At 40.6% G+C, this 12000-nt stretch overlaps 1 protein-coding gene across 1 annotated transcript in view; it reads left to right on the top strand.

The window, feature by feature from the left end:
• Window positions 1–12000, top strand: part of jhy (junctional cadherin complex regulator) — a 94566-nt gene that overhangs the window by 57198 nt on the left and 25368 nt on the right. Inside the window, exon 4 of the mRNA XM_060846736.1 lies at window positions 5069–5880. Within this exon, the coding sequence (XP_060702719.1) occupies window positions 5069–5880 (812 nt within the window). The remainder of the gene's footprint in view (window positions 1–5068; window positions 5881–12000) is intronic.

Here is a 12000-nt window from a genome sequence, read left to right as displayed (position 1 = left end):
TCTCCCTCGCATTCTCACAAGTGTCCTCCCACGTTTACGGAGTGATCTCCACCCCTAACTCTCTTCCCCCAGACCTCCCATAATCACTCGATGTCATCCGAGGAACCTCCCCGCAACAAATGATGGAGAGTACTCACTGAAAGAGTGATCTTAGCCTGAAGCACCCTCTTTCCCATATCAGATCTGTAACTGATTCTGTATCAGTGAGAAGTGTAGTATTTTTTCAGATAAAATCTCAGAATCTGAAACGGAAGAGGTCTCTACTCGATAATCCATATTTATGAGTTATTAGATTAGATTGCTTACATTGTGGAAACGTGCCCTTCAGCCCAACAAGTCCACACTGACCATCTGAAGAGGAGCCCACCCAAACCCATTCCCCTACATTTACCCAATCACCTAACACTACAGGCAATTTAGCATGACCAACTCACCTAACCTGCACATTTTTGGACTGTGGGAGGAAACTGGAGCATCCGGAGGAAACTCACGCAGACACGAGGAGAGTGTGCAAGCTCCACACAGACAGTTGCCTGAGGCAGGAATTGAGCCTGGGTTTCTGACACTGTGAGGCAGCAGTGCTAACCACTGTGCCACCGTGCCAACCATGGCATTTGTTTGATCAAATGACATTAACATTTCATCTTCGAACATGTCATCCCAAACAAGAAACAAGAGACTCCCCTATCTGCCCCGATATTTTGCCTGGGAGGCCTCAATGTCTGACCATATCGATGCCAAGTCCTCACAGGCCCAATCACTCACAAAAGATAGAAGAGAGCTCAATTGGTATCTTTTGACATCCGGGAGATCCACTCCTCTCAAACTCTGGGGCATTTGCAATTTTGTAAGCATGATAAGGGGCCACTTTTGGTGCCAAATAGAAGAACTAAAGCATCCATTTAATTTCCAAAATGTTTGTCTCAGAAAAAGCAAAGGAAGCATCTATAGAGGGTATAATCAGCGAGGAAGACCATTCATTTTCAAAAGAGTGACATGACCTAGCCATGATATTGGAAGGGCCCCCCACCTTAGAAGGTCTTTTTTAATCTTGTCAAAGAAATTAACAAAATTAGCCTTGAATAACTGATCAAAACTAGGGGTAACAGAGAGGCCCAAATAAAGAAAGCTTCCCTGTGCCCACTTAAAGGGAACCCCACCTTCAACGTCCAGTATTCCCCTAAGACTCCAGATAGGCATAGCCTCTCGATTTTGAAAAATTGATCTTGAAAAAGCCAAACTAATTAATTCATTGTGATCAAATAAGGCACTGAAACTGCCAGGTTTGAAAGAAAAATGAGAAACATCACCCGCATATGATGTGATCTTGTGCACCTTCGACCCTACCTTTGGGGCAGCTACATTAGGGTTCCCATGAATGGCCTCTGCCAGTGGCTGAATCACTAATGTGAAGAGCAAAGGTGTGAGGGGACAGCCTTGCCGACCGCCCCAACCAATGTTAAAATTATTGGACCGTATACCATTAGTGAGAACTACTGCCAGAGGATCACTGTAAAAGGACCCTTACCCATCTAGTAAACACCTCACCCAGGCCAAACTGCTTCAGGGTATAAAAAAGATACAGCCATTCCACCTGGTCAAACGCCTTCTCTGCATCCAAGGAAACTACCAACCGTTGAACTGACCATTGCTGGCACACTTGAATCATGTTAAATAGTCTCCTAACATTATTAGAAGACCTGCGACCCTTTATAAAGCCCATCTGATCCTCCTTAACAGTGGAGGGCAACACCCTTTCCAACTTCAATGTCAGAGTATTCGATAAAATTTTAAAAATCAGAGTTTTAAAGCAAGATGGATCTCTAAGAAGCACAGTCCTCTGAGACTTTCCCTTTCTTGAGGATAATAGAGATATTAGCCTCTCTCAAGGATGGCTGGAGGCAATCCTGACTATATGAATAGTTATACATGTCTAGCAGTGTCCTGACAGTATGTTTATAAAACTCACTGGGCAAACCATCAGGGCCGGGCACTTTACCACTTTGAAGTTGCCTCACTGTCTCCTTTATCTCTTGAGCTGTTAATGGAATACATAGGGGAGACGCCTGCTCAGCAGAAGCACCAGGAAGGTCCAAATTCCTAAAGAGACTCCATCTTATCCCATCTGTCCTCACAGCATTCAGACTTTTAAAGTTCAGACTAAAACCTCCGAAATGCCTCATTGATGTTCTTAGCATTGTAAGAGTCCCATTCCGTTCCCTAATAGAAGCAATAGATTGGGAGGCATTGTTCTTCCTGACCAAATTTTACAAGTATTTACCTGGCCTATCACCATGCTAAAACAGCCTCTGCTGTACAAAGGGAAGTTCCTTCCTTGCTGTCTGCGTGAGCATGGAGTTTAAGGTGGATTGGACATCTGTGAACCATTGCAGCTTAAGTCACTGACAGTTTCCTGTAATATGCCATCTCAGCTGCCTTCAGTCGTACCTCAAGCAGACACTGCTGCTCTCCCTTCTCTTGCTTCTGGCTGGCAGAGTATGAGATAGTCATCCCTCTAGCATAGACCTTAGCAGTCTCTCAAAGAATGGGCCGACTACTAGCTGATTCCTGATGAAGGCCTTTTACTTGAAACATTGATTTCCCTGCTCCTCGCATGCTGCCTGACCTGCTGTGCATTTCTAGCACCACACTCTTGATTCGGATTACTAATTTTAATGAGTTGGTGGCCAAAAAATCTTTAAATTCCCTAGGGAGGTAATCTATAAACTTGCTCTCCTCGAGGATGAAGGGATCTATTCACCATTACCATAAGCCCATTGCATTACCCTTAATCTTAACCATTAAATACATGCTACATGATCAGAGGTGGCAATATTCCCAATCAAACAGGATACTACCAAATCTAAAAAAAGCCGCGGGAGTTAGGAAATAATCAATCCTTGTGTAGCATTTATGAGGATTGAAAAAGAACATAAAATCTCTGTCCATAGAGTGTTAACATCTCCAAACGTCTACCAACCCCAGTTCCACCCATAGATACCCAACTGCTTAGATTGTGAAGAAAGCTTTGGGGGGGGGGCTTTGGGCATTCTATCCAGCACAGGATCCATAAGGCATCTAAAGTGCCCCACCCCCCCTCCCCTTAATAATATGCGCAACGCCAAGGCCATCAGCTTAGACAGTGTGTCAGTCAGACATTTAAGAGAGTGGGCCGGAGGACAGGAGACATTCAAAATATCATATTCCTCACCATGTGTAAGAGCCTTAAGAATGACCAAGGAATATACTCATCTTTAACACAATCTATTAAATTAAATGGGAGACCCTTCTGGATGAGGCTCAAAGTACTAAAAGACGAGAAAAATACCTGATCAAACCCACCCTGCTGCAATGTTCGTTGTCATTAAGAGGAATCTCCTGCAACAGGGCAACTTCCACCTTCTCCTTTCTAAGGCTCGACATCATCTTTTTTCTTTTAACTGCCAAATGAATCCCTCTGATATTCTAGGTGCTCCATTTAAGAATGTTAACCATGATCCTTTACAATCACCGTTGACCTGCCAAGAGGAAGAATTTTCTTGCAACACGCTGAGCATACTCCTCATAGAGCCTATTTACTAAAAAAAACAAAATAAAGCCATCTGCAAAACACAAAAAGTACTTAATTGGGACTCTACCCTCTGTCCACAGAGAGCGCTTACATTTCCCATGCACACCTCCAATCCCCCTCCCAGCTCAAGCCACACCCCAAACCCAAGTAATGGAAGAAACCATTGGAAGAGGACATTGTAAACACAAAGATATAACAAAAACAGTGAGCAGTCTGCCCACTCCCTACAAAATATCAATTCCACTCCAGCCCAGAGAGAAAAAAACCCACCAACAACAACTTGTTTGGGAAAAGAGTGAAAGTACAAGAAATAAACACATGACAAAAAAAAAACAGACAGTATTGTCCATGTCCATAAATACATCTACATTATTTAAAGTGTCCAAGCAGTTTTTGGCTTGCTCCAAGGAATCAAACAACCGCACAGTCTCCTCATAAGTCATATGAAGCACTGCCGGATATCTCATCAAATAATGAATTCTGAGGTCCTTTAACCTGCTCTTAACCTCATCAAACAGTTTTCTTTTATGGATCTCTGCCACAGAAAAGTCCTGGGAAAACATTATCTTAGTTCCCTGGTAGGTCAGGGCCTGTGGATCTCTTCCCAACCTTTTAGATGTTTCCATGACTCTCTGATTATCCCTGTAACATTGAAATCATATCAGAACTGGGTGAGGGCACTGACATTGACCAGATCTGCACACTGCAACCCAGTGAGCTCCGTCTATCTTCACCTGGTCCACCTCGGCATTTTCCGTTACTGAGGGTCAGTATTGAAGGGAGTGGATGTTTATGGGTGTGACACTAACCAAGATGGTCTGTTTTGTCCTGAATAGTGTCAAACTTCCTGAGTGTTGTTGGAGCTGACTCAACCAGGCAAGTGAGGAGTATTCTTGACTTGTGCTTTGTAGATAATGGACAGGCTTTGGGGAGTCAGAAGGTGTGAGCCTGCATTCAACACAGGCTGGGGATCAACAGAATGTAGTCTGTGATAGGAATTGGTCCTTCCCTTTTCTTACTTTTTGTTCTTCAGCAAAAGACAATACAGGAATGTTTTTTTAAACATCCCATATTTCTTGTGCAACAAAACAATCCTATTGAAACCAAATAAAATTACAATTTCTTGTTAAATAGTCCCTTTTAGTGGAAAGGTGCTGATCCTCTTCTCAATTGCAGTGCACAATGATAGTACTGAAAGCAGAAGCTCACCACTTGGAAGATCCTGTACTTGCCATCTCTCTAAAATAACAGACATCAGTACACAAAAGAGAGCTATTCAGCCATTTGTACCTTTATTGGTATAACATGGTTTATATATGTGTACAGGTTCCTTCAGTTAAAATTCTGTCTGTAAATAATATTAGGTAGATCAGGCTGTTGAGGCCCCCATACCACTTTTATGACAATTGCAAGTCATAATGTTTCAAGCAGTTAAAAATCACCCATGATACTTATGTATTAATACACTGTGTAATTATGTTAATTTTTAAAATGCAGAACCAGAAAGCAAAACAACTATCTGCTCGGAAAAAAGGATTGACCAGTGTGTTGAGAGACAGATCCTCAAAACCTCCTGATAAACCTTCCAGTAAACAGCAGATGCAGAAATCCCAGGTCTCTGAGGACCAATCACATCACTTTGAAAGCATAGTCCATCAGAATAAAAATGCATCTGAGTTGCTAGTAATTCAGAGAGATGACAGCCGTGTCTTGTTGACTCCTAGCACTGACCGAACATTTACTTCATCATCTGTCAATCAAATTGGTCCTGCCTTTGTTCCGAATTCTCACCCAACAGTGAATCTGAATATCAACTTAAATACATTGTCATCTGGTGGCAATACGCAGACCACTGTTAAGCTGGTCCCGGCACATCATCCGATGAGTCAAGATGCTTCTATTTGCAGAGATCACAATGTTTATAATACATCTCAAAATCCTGTTCCGTGTTTTCAGGAGTATCAGAAGAATCCTGAATCAAGGATCTCTCATTTTCCAAACCAGCTCAGCACTAATGCATCCCATTTTTTAAAAACTTTGTATGTACCAGAAAATGCCCACCATCAACTTCTGTGTAACATGCAGTCCCCTTTCTATACACAATATGGGAAGACTGAACATGGCCAGATGCTCAATCCTAACTACCATCAAGGTGCTTATGCTAGAACACTAGCACCAGGTCTTTGCAGTTACTCTCATCTACAAAGGACAGATATTGCTGCTGGAAATTCGCAATCCTATTCCATGAATCAAGAAAAATTGACAAAAGAGGATCACAGTCAGTTTGGAAAAGAATATGGGAATTCAAGGTAATCAAGCAACAATAACTGTATAGCAATGTCACAATCATTTTTCTCTGTGTTATTTACAATTAGTGAAAATCTACTTAAAGGAAGGTCAATTATGGCAAGAGATCCTTATTAAAAAATACATTGCTTTTACCCAGAGGACATGTTGATTTACGATATAAAATTTACTCACTTTTTTCAATCACACAGGATCCTTTAATATCAAGGGAAAATGAGTAAAATGTTACATTTTGGGTTGGGCCACTGACGCTGAGTCAAATGGGAGTCCTGACTCCATACTGTGTTGGAAACAGTCACTCAATGGTGATTTTATTTGAATCAACCAATTAATGACAGAGGGTCTGCTTGCTTGCCATCAAATTAACTGAATGGCAGTAACCTTTTTAATTGCCCTTGGAACACGGGTATCATTACCAAGGTTAGCATTTTCTGCCAATCCCTTCGTGATACTGTAAACGTTGTGGTCAACAACCTTCCTGAAGCACAGTGATCGAGATGCGCAAGTTCACCCACACTGTGATTATGGAGAGACTTCAAAATTTTTAATACAGTGACAGTGAGAGAATGGAAATAGAAGTTGAGATTTTCCATTGGTCAGTTTCTTTTTGCCATCGTGGGAGAGAGTAGTGCATGGGGATCCTTCAGAATCCGCATTGTAACAGATTCTTAAGAAATTGAAGATTCCACTGGGCAATTTCCCTATGCCTGGAACTCTTCAAATGTTTCCATTTAAATTCAAAAATTCAGAGGATTCAAACAAAATGATGTAAACAGTTACTTAGGAGAAGCTAGACAAATTTATGGAATGACTTCTTAGTCATTCAACTGACCCCATACTTAACACAAAGAACCACATGTACATATCAGATCGCTTACACCCCTGAGCCAACAACCCCTCTTCCCACACTGCACTAACACCCCTTCCCCCGCAACTGGACCTGCTCCCTCCATTTCCCATTCCAGATGACATGACCCTCCCCTTGCCACCTTGCACCTGACACTCGACACCTTACACCTTATCATTTGACATTCTGCCTGCATGGTACCCTGTACCCGAGCCAATCTGGCACCCTAACCATGCTGCACACAAACATCACACTTATCTTTTGTACTTGCTCTTTGACAGCTGCTATCAAATTTGCCAACCAAACTTTCAAAATTCAGAGTATGGCAGTTGACTGTTTTAAAAAGGTGTGGTTTGCTTTACCCTGACATTTCTGCACCACAAGAGAACTGTCAGAATGGAAGTATGACTGTACATTTTTGAAGGACCCCTGATTAATTCCTTTTGTAAAAAAAAGAACGGATGCGGTGGCAATCTTTGTGTGATTATCATTCCTCAGAAAATCCAGCCTCAAGTTGCTGATCAGGATAGCGCGCAACTTGGAGAGGAACTTACAATTCCTAGTGTTCTAGTGCGTATGTTGTCTTTGTTCATCTAGTTAGTATCCTTCATGGATTTGGAACGTGCTGTTGAAGGAGCCTTGAATATTTTGCCATGATGCTGCAGTATAATATACAGTGCTGTCATTGTGCACCTTCAGTGAAGAGAATAAAGATTTAAGGTGGTGAATTAATTAAAAGTCTGCCCTTTCCTTCTTACCCTGTCTGAATATTCCTAGACGTCCAGGCTTCTCTTGGCTTATTGCTGCAACATTTCCCATTAAAGGAAATATGATATGCCCGCACACTTGCCAGTTCCATTTTGGACTACCTCCTCAACTATATTTTTGGAGGCTTGCCCAGTAGTAACTGGTCCCAGTCTGCTTTGGCCAGATCCTACCTTCCCCCATTACAAAACCCTTTTATCACAGGCCATCTTTTTCCTTTTTCATAACAAACTTAAAATATACTTGTTGTGGTTACTATCACTAAAATGAGCTCACACTACCACCTTGAGCACCTGTCCAGCTTCATTTCCCAGAATTAGGTCCAGCAATGCACTGTCACTTGTTGGACATACTACATGTTGATACAAAAAACTGTCCTGTATACATTTCAAGAAATCTATGCCCTCTAAACTGTTTATGCTATGACTACCTCAGTTAATTTTGGGTTAGTTGAAATCCCCTCATATAATCCTATTATTGTTTTAACACACCTCAGTGAGTTGTCAATATATCTGCTTGCCTGTTGTCTGCAGCCTGTTTCGCAGTCTATCGTAGACTCCTAACAGTGTGACTGCCCCCTTTTTATTCCTAAACTCTGCTTACAAAGCCTCAGCTGAAGACTCTCCCAGAATACAGTCCCCTCCTTACTGCACTAACAGGCTTCTTAATTAACAATGTGACACCACCTCTTTTACACCCTCCCCTGTCCTAGCTGAAGATGCATACCCTGGGAATGTTGAATTGCCAGTCCTGCCCCTCCTTCAAACATGTCTCTGTGATGACACCAACAATACAATTCCATGTGTGAATTTATGCTCTTACCTATAATCCTTGCATTAAAGTGAAGGTCGTCCACCCTCCAGCGAGGTATGGCTCAAAAAAATAGAAAGTTTCATTCAGTTTTTCTAGGACACCTTGATGTCACATTTCGAGTTAAGTGACCTCAGAAGAATCTAAAATGAACATTGGTGAGTGAATGCTATCTGATAGCATTGTTGGTGACACTTGCCATCACTTTGCTAATGATTGGGAGCAAGCTAATGCATTAGTACTTGACTGAATTGGATGTGTTCTGCTTTTTGTGGAAAGCATGTAGCTGAAGACATTTGCAAGTTATTCTAGAAATGCCTGTGTTGAAGCTGTCATCCATCGATCTTGACAATCAGCACCACTAGCTGAACAGTTTGTCAAAGGACACAGTTAATTCTGGAGTACAAATCTTCAGAACAAAGTATCACACCCTTTTCTCCAGGCTTATCCAGCGGTATCTCATGCTTTCTGAAAACTGCAGAACCTGAAGACTGCATTAGATTTTATTTGTTCTTTCCTCCCTACTCCTGCTCCTAGCACATTAGCAAAGAGGTAATGGGAATATTTCATGTGCAGCATAAGAGCCAGCTGTTGTTATTTTCAAATATGTCGAATTACATTAGATATCACTGAGGGTACTTTGAGATGTTTATGACACTTAACGGATGGATGATCAGCAACAAGGTGTTAATGAAGATGGCAGGGCTTGGATTGTTCCACTAACAACTACTGAACTATTAGCACTGGGACTAATTTCTCATTCCTAAAGGCAGCACCATCACTGGTTCATAGTTATTGGTTATTTATGTTTATGACGAGAGAGAAGTCCTGAAAGAAATAAGTAAACCTTTTACACTTTAGTTGACATCTTATTTGACAATGATTATTTGAGGTTTTAATATATCACTGTTTATTGAATGGTTGTTTGGTTTCTGAAAAATTGTCTCAATTCTTGCTGGATAAGATCATGTACTGCTATTGCGTTGCACTGTTCTTGTTCTATGTATAAAACAGTTTTTTGTCATTTAATTTCCATTTTTTAAAAAGTACTTCATTGTATAAGTTAACTAAGTCATGTTTACTCAAACTGCGTTCTCTCATTTTCACTAATACTTAATGGTATTTTCCAAATATTATGTATAATTGTAACAAAAATATTTGAAGAAGCTAACATAAAACAATTATGCAATCACTATTACAGCTACATCTGTTTTACTACAAGCAATTATGACTATTTAAAACAAGTTATTTGCAATCAGTTTTTAACTGGCAGATGATTACTGTTCATCAGTAGATTTGAAAAGCATGTTGATATGTCCAAACATTATAAGAGTCATTTACTGATAGGCCAGCTAGTGGTGCTAATTGAATAACTAATTCTTGTCTTTCAAACTCATTGTAAAATCTGTATGATATTGGATTAATGCAGCATTTCTCCAAATTAATTTGGGAGATTGTTATTTGCAAGTTACCTGTAGAAATGTTAGCCCTTTTGATGTAACAATCATTTGTCTCTTTAGCTAAAAGGGATTGGGGAATTGATATTTTTTTCAAGATCAAGTTTGATGTCTTTTTTTTAATTATAGAATTGGCCAACTTTGCAGTTGTCTAATCAATTTATGTTGTCTGGTTTTATCCTCTATGATTAAGAGCTGTTTTCCTTTTGCAGGCTATCTTTGTAGTGATGATGTTCCTGAAAGTTACTAATGACTTACTTGGAGAAATCCACTTGCTACACGCAAAATAGTCTCACAGGAGACCATGACTAGAGTTGAAGTGCAGTATATTAAGCACTGTTCCTGTATTTATAGACCAAAACAACTTAAAACATTTTTATTAATTTGACAATTATAGCAAGGTCAAATTTTTGACATGTACAAAAACCACATTTTGTTGATTATTGTGGCCAAAATGGCTCCCATGGGGAGATCACCTTTCCTAAAGATGACTATTAAAAAGGTTAGCAAGTTCTGATGTCTAACTAGGCAAAACTAGGCAAAATGCAAGAAAAGAATTCAATAGATGTCAAAAAAAACAACCTCAAGAACTGTAGATGCTGGAAATCAGGATCAAAAACAGAATTTGCTGCAAAAATTCAGCCTGTGTGGCAGTATCTGTGGTGGTAGAGTTAATGTTTTTGGTTAAGTAAGAAAGTAAGGGTCACTAGACATGAAATGTCAATTCTGCTTTCTCTCCACCAATGGTGTCAGATTTGCAAAGTTTTTTCAGCAATTTTTGTTTTTGCGTTTCTTTTTCCATTTTTGATATTGGTTGGTATAATGTTTTACATAACTTTGACAATCAAAATCAAATTTAACAATAAATGCTAATTCTCCTCCAATTTGAGACTGACAAAACCTTCTGAACCAAATATATGCACATTGATAATTTGAGAATGCTGCTAGATACTAATTAGCATATAGTCGGTTCTGCTTTAATGTGTTTTTCTTCAAAGCGAATTGGCTTGAACGTGATTAAATAATTTTGACTGTTATTTGTAGAATGCAAACTTTCCTTACCTGTATTGGTGATTCCAGCCCCATGAGTTTAAATGGCATGGCTATTGCACGATTTTCTCATAACATAAGACCGCATGAGAATAGAACTATCGCGTTATTTCAGGACCAACTGTAACTGGTTCCAGCCTTTGTGCTTCTGTTGCAGCCAGAAAAAATATCTGTCTCAGACTCAGATTTGTTCAGTATGTTTGTGAAACGATGAGAATTCAACCTTATTTATACGGACTATTTTGTGACATATTTTATTGAAAATATAGACCGGAAAAATTGAAATTGAACTGCCTTGTTGTAGAGAATGAACCAGTTACTGGGCCACATTTTCTGAGGACTGTGAGATTGCTACTCCAGTCCTTTAATTTTACGAAAGAAAAGACCTCCATATCTCTGAGAGAACATTCTGCTTAGGTCTTCCTCAAGAATGTGGAGCCGTACTTCCATTCGAGTCATAGAGTCAGAGATCTACAGCATGGAAACAGACCCTTCGGTCCAACCTGTTCTGACAGTTCTTTGTTATACAAACCATGTCCCTTTTTTAGAGCAGTTCAGTGCTGTGTTCTGAAACCTAAAGGTCCTGACATCTATTTTAACAGTTGCTGTCAATGAACAGTACATCAGGTAAGTGTGATGTTAGGACTCTAGGAGGTTAAGGTGACAGGTAAGTAGGGTGCGCATTGACTAGGGTGCCAGCTAAGTTGGATGCAGGCTGGCTAGAGTGTCAGGTAAATAGGAGATCAGCTTGGAAGTAATAGGCTGCCAGCTGGGGTGAGGCTATAGTGTCAGGTTGGTCAGATACAGTGGGAAGGGAAAGAGACAAAAAAAAACTGCAAATGCTGGAATCCAAGGTAGACAGTCAGGAGGCTGGAAGAACACAGCAAGCCAAGCAGCATCAAGAGTGGAGAAGTGGACGATTAGGGTGTACCTCTTTTTCAGGAAAAGTATTGGGCACCAAGTGATTAGGGTTCCAGGGTGTAAGTGCCAAAGAAGCCACTTAAGAGTTTAAGGAGGGCAGGAAGAGTGGGAGTTGATTTGGAATGGGGTGGGGTTGGAGTCTGGCTGCGACCAAGGGGAAGATCCTGTCAGGATGAAGAAGGGTACAGTCTAGTGGGGAATGGGTCATTGGGTCTGGTGACACGAGTCAGGTCCAGTAGCTACAGGATGGGGGGATGTAGGGATTGGGTTCA

The sequence above is a fragment of the Hemiscyllium ocellatum genome, chromosome 29 (assembly GCF_020745735.1).
Source record: "Hemiscyllium ocellatum isolate sHemOce1 chromosome 29, sHemOce1.pat.X.cur, whole genome shotgun sequence".
In the NCBI taxonomy this organism is placed as follows: domain Eukaryota; kingdom Metazoa; phylum Chordata; class Chondrichthyes; order Orectolobiformes; family Hemiscylliidae; genus Hemiscyllium; species Hemiscyllium ocellatum.
The sequence above is the reverse complement of the archived record's forward strand: the minus strand, read 5'-3'. Positions and strand labels throughout refer to the sequence as shown.